Below are 5434 nucleotides of genomic sequence, written 5' to 3'. Positions count from 1 at the left end.
AAAAAGTATTCTTAAGTAAAGAGAATTAGTGGGGAGACATATATATATATATATATATATATATATATATATATATATATATATATATATATATATATATATACGTAATACAATGAATATTATCGAATGTATAGAGTAATAATAATAATAATAATAATAATAATAATAATAACAACAATAACAATAATAATAATAATAAAAATCATAACAAAAACAATAGATTTCCAGCGCTTCGCGCTTGAACCCTAATAATAATAATAATAATAATAATAATAATAATAATAATAATAATAATAATAATAACTACAAAATTCTCGTTGCAGAATCAAAGTGCTTCCGGGTGAAAGGTTGCGAGTCATTCCAAAATGGCTGCTCCCATGGAGTTGTACTGTTGGAAAGGCGACTATGGCTTACCCTCGGTCGATGTGGATTGTTTAATTGTGCTGGTAAGAAAAATTCCCGGATTAAAATAATTATCCGGTGCCTGGTTTGTGCTGCATTTCAGGTGTCTTATTAAAAAACACACATTTAGATGTGTATTTCCGGTGTAAGCATAAAGTGACCTGGGCTCCAAACTCAAACAAGACAGATACGATTATTATAAGATATCTAGCATTTAAATCCTAATTCACTTTATCTTAATTTATTTCCAGTTTGCAGCCATTTAAAATGAAGATTTCTGTAAGTACACGTGACTAGAGACCTGTAATAAACACTCTGTGTCTAAGAAGCATCTACATACTAATGTTTCTATATTATTATATATATAATGTATGTACAGGACTGTGCAAAAGTTTTGGGCAGGTGTGAAAAAATGCTGTAAACAAAGAATGCTTTCAAAAATGGAAGTGTTAAACATTTATTTTCATAAATGAACAAAATGCAGTGAATGAACAAAAGAGAAATCTAAATCAAATCAATATTTGTTGTGACCGCCCTTTGCCTTCAAAACAGCAGCAATTCTTCTAGGTACACTTACACACGGTTTTTGAAGGAACTCGGCTGGTAGGTTGTTCCAAACATCTTGGAGAACTAACTACAGATCTTCTGTGGATGTCGGCTTTCTCACATCCTTCTGTCTCTTCATGTGATCCCAGACACACTTGATGATGTTGAGATCAGGGCTCTGTGGGGGTCGTGCCATCACTTCATACTGGTTTGAAGTCAAAAGGTAGTAACACCAAATATTGATTTGATTTAGATTTTTCTTTTGTTTACTCACTTTGCATTTTGTAAATTGACAAAAATAAACACTCATTATTTATATTTCTGAAAGCATTCTTTGTTTACAGCATTTTTTCACACCTGCTATATATATATAAAATATATAATATGTAGATGAACTGGGAACCTTTCTCCACCATTCACTGTGATCTTGGTTCTCTGTAATCCCCAGTCATTAGAGCAGTGTAACTTTGTGTCATGTGGTCATGCTTCAGTAGAAAATGTCTCTCCTTCTGGCTTAACGTTGAAAGCTTTGCCTTGTTGCCATGGTTACTGTGAAAACAAGCTTAAGCGTGTTGCTGTTAATTACACTGTAAAACAAAAGGAGCTTCTTTACCTGCAGCTTTACACCGATTATAACGTCAGATTGTTTATTCACAGCCGTGATAATGACAGACTTTCTCAGTGCAGACACTGTAATATCTGTCCAAGTCTTCAGTCTTTCTTCCTTTACTTGATTCCTTTGTTCCTTTCTTCCCTCCACCTTACTTCTTTGCTTGTTCTTGTATCATTCGTCTTTCGCCTCACTCATTTTTTCTTTCATCCCACTTTCTCCTTCATCCCCTGTTTCTTTCTTCTGTTCCTTATTTCATTCCTTTGTTTTTTCCTTCCTTCCTGTTTTGTTGTTTCATTCTTCTTTTGTTTGTTCTGCTTGTATTTTCCTTCCTAAATTCCTTTGTTCTTTTCTCTCATCCCTCATTTATTTATTTCCTTTGTTTTGTTTGTTCCATCGTTTCACATTTTCACAAGATGGTTGATTTATTTGAAACTCGTGGCTCATAATACGAGTGTGTTTACTTTAAACTGTGTGAGTTTAGTGAGGAGAGTGGAGAGTGACTGTGAGTCCTGAGGAACAACATCCCCCCCCAAGTCTGCGTAACATCCCCCCCAAGTCTGCGTAACATCCCCCCCAAGTCTGCGTAACATCCCCCCCAAGTCTGCGTAACATCCCCCCCCAGCCTGCGTAACATCCCCCTCCATGTCCAAGTAACATCTCGCCCATGTCTGCGTAAAATTCCCCCTCCATGTCCAAGTAACACCCCCCCAGTCTGTGTAAAATTCCCCCTCCATGTCCGAGTAACGTCCCCCTCCATGTCCGAGTAACGTCCCCCTCCATGTCCGAGTAACGTCCCCCTCCATGTCCGAGTAACGTCCCCCTCCATGTCCGAGTAACACCACCAGACCCTGCCACCACCCCACCCCCATCCAGTCCATGTAAAATACCCCCCCAGACGCTTCATGTAACATCCCCCGGTCCGTAAAACAGCCCCTGACCCGTGTAAATGACCCTGGCCTGTTTAACGTCCTATAACCTGTGTAACATCTCCTCCCTCCACACTCTATAGCCCACTGAACCCCACTGAGTGTTTTCTGTTTGCTTTTTCTTATGTTTACTTTTATTCTCTGTTTATTTTTCATTCTTTGCCCCATTTTGTTGTTGATTGTGTTTGTCAACTTGGTTTGTGTAGCTTTTTGTTTATCTTTGTTAGTTTTGTTTCTTGTGTATATGTAAGTCTTGTGTATCTGTTCTGACTGTATTCCTAATATAAATAACACATATGTACAGCAGTATATAGCACATTCTACATCTCACCAGATGATAACTAAGGATTAAACACATTAATGTACACAGACATTTCTTTATGAGTGAGATTCTGGGCTGATTGTTTAATGTACATATCATATTTTTCCACCTCTGGTTTGAACCCTAATTTAGTTACAGAGTGCTGACTTCCTGTTTGACTAAACTTCCAGTCGCATCTGAGCTTCAGGACTGGCTCCAGATAATAGATGTCTGGTTTCCGTCTGGTTTTCAGTCTCTGAACCGTCAGATCCAAATCTTTTTCTCTGTATGCATTACACTGATCCTGCACCGTTCTAACAAAACACGGCTTCATTTACTAAAAAAACCACAAAAAAAAAGCCTCTTTGGATTTGTGCATGCTTTTTCCAGCAACTTCAGCAGTGTGTGTGGAGGCATGTGTCAGGAAGCTCAGCATATATACTGAATTGTAGTGTGGACCGAGAAATAATTTCTCAAGAGAATATAGAAGAAAACATGAACTAGTTTTGTTTCATTGAACAACCTGCTGCGGGACACGGTGGCTTAATGGTTAGCATGTTTTTTTTGCCTCACACTTCCAGGGTTGGGGGTTCGATTCCCGCCTCCGCCTTGTGTGTGTGTGGAGTTTGCATGTTCTCCACGTGCCTCGGGGGTTTCCTCCGGGTACTCCGGTTTCCTCCCCCAGTCCAAAGACATGCATGGTAGGTTGATTGGCATCTCTGGAAAATTGTCCGTAGTGTGTGATTGCGTGAGTGAATGAGAGTGTGTGTGTGTGCCCTGCGATGGGTTGGCACTCCGTCCAGGGTGTATCCTGCCTTGATGCCCGATGACGCCTGAGATAGGCACAGGCTCCCCGTGACCCGAGGTAGTTCAGATAAGCGGTAGAAGGTGAGTGAGTGAGGTGAGTGAGGTGAGTGAGGTGAGTGAGGTGAGTGAGGTGAGTGAGTGAGGTGAGTGAGGTGAGTGAGTGAGGTGAGTGAGTGAGGTGAGGTGAGTGAGGTGAGTGAGTGAGTGAGTGAGTGAGTGAGTGAGTGAACAACCTGCAGCTAGAAACTGTCTAGCGTTACTTTACTGCCTTGCTTGTTTTTTTAATAATATAAAAAAAAGCACAAAACTACTGTTTAATAAACCGGCTGAAGTGAGAACGCAAACTAGACATGAGTTATTCATTTTTAAATACATTCATATGTTCATGTGGGTGTGTAAACGCTGTCCTTCTGCACTGAGGAGAAACATCATGTAGCGTTTAAAGTCGCATTATTTTGCTTACTGTGTGAAATCTGGCTCTGCTGCTGTGCCGTAAACTGAGAGGAAAACACAATATGGGAGATTTCCTGCAATTTCAGGGCTTTCCTCAGTGTTGAAGAGAAAAAGCCTCAAACCACAGCGCAGATGAGCGAAGAGCAGCTGCTCTCAAGTTCATCGTCTTTAGTGGCCGAATCTCAGCAGGAGGAACCGTCAGTGTTCTAATCTCACAAAAATAAAGGACAGGCTGGAGACAACAAGATGTTTATTTATTCTTATGAGGTGTCACTTTAGGAAGACTGGTGTTTATTTCTTCTTTTATTTCTTATATTTGCTGCTTTCTAGACTCTTGTATTAAACTAGCTTGTTTTCTCGACTTCCGTCTTAAACTAGCTTTTTTTTTTTTTTTTTTTACTTAGGTCTTAAACTAGCTTGTTTTTACTTAACGTACGTCTTAAACTAGCTTGTTTTTACTTAACGTACGTCTTAAACTAGCTTGTTTTTACTTAACGTACGTCTTAAACTAGCTTGTTTTTACTTAACGTACGTCTTAAACTAGCTTGTTTTTACTTAACGTACGTCTTAAACTAGCTTGTTTTTACTTAACGTACGTCTTAAACTAGCTTGTTTTTACTTAACGTACGTCTTAAACTAGCTTGTTTTTACTTAACGTATGTTTTAAACTAACTTGTTTTTACTTAACTTGCGTCTTAAACTAGCTTGTTTTTACTTAACGTACGTCTTAAACTAGCTTGTTTTTTTTTTTACTTGTTTTAAACTAGCTTGTTTTTACTTAACGTAAGCCTTAAACTAGCTTGTTTTTTCTCGATTTACACCTTAAACTAGCCATTTTCTTGTTTTATTTCATAAACACTTTTCTGTCGTTTTCTTCTCCAGGCCTATGCCAAGTTTGCAGGTGCTCCACTGAAAATTCACAAGATTACCAACCCATGGAGAAGCCCAACAGGTGAGAATGTTTTGAAATTCTTTCATCCCCCAGAAAATATGTTAAGATTTCTCGTTTTTTCTGTTTGTTTCTTCATCCACTTTTTCTACAATGTAGATATTTTTCACCAATAAAAGTCCTTTTTTCCTCTGTGCTGTGGATCATCTGTTGTCGTTCTCGTCTGAGCGTGAAGCTGCCGTTTTACACGACCAAATCGGAGGACATAAAAAATTGCACCCCACCCCCACCCCCCACCCCCCTCGTTTCTCCTTTTTAGATGGTTGACATTATGAAAACTTCACTGTGTCAGAGGCTGCTGGTCATCTGCTGGTCATCTGCTGGTCTGTAGTTGAAGTGGGTAAAGCTTTAGTGCGCTCACGTGTAAAATATGTGCTAAAGGAGGTGTAATATACGAGCCGACGGAGAGGAGGTGTCCTGTATGCTCGATCGCTTAC

At 39.2% G+C, this 5434-nt stretch overlaps 1 protein-coding gene across 1 annotated transcript in view; it reads left to right on the top strand.

Moving 5' to 3' along the window:
- The first annotated feature begins 344 nt into the window (after positions 1–344).
- mtx1b (metaxin 1b) overlaps positions 345–5434 on the top strand; it is a 12042-nt gene continuing 6952 nt past the window's right edge. The window contains exons 1-2 of the mRNA XM_060865501.1: positions 345–446; positions 4931–5000. Coding sequence (XP_060721484.1) covers positions 366–446; positions 4931–5000 — 151 coding nt within the window. The 5' untranslated portion in view covers positions 345–365. The remainder of the gene's footprint in view (positions 447–4930; positions 5001–5434) is intronic.

This window comes from Tachysurus vachellii, chromosome 3, assembly GCF_030014155.1.
Source record: "Tachysurus vachellii isolate PV-2020 chromosome 3, HZAU_Pvac_v1, whole genome shotgun sequence".
NCBI lineage: Eukaryota > Metazoa > Chordata > Actinopteri > Siluriformes > Bagridae > Tachysurus > Tachysurus vachellii.
This window is presented reverse-complemented; position numbering and strand designations above follow the sequence as displayed.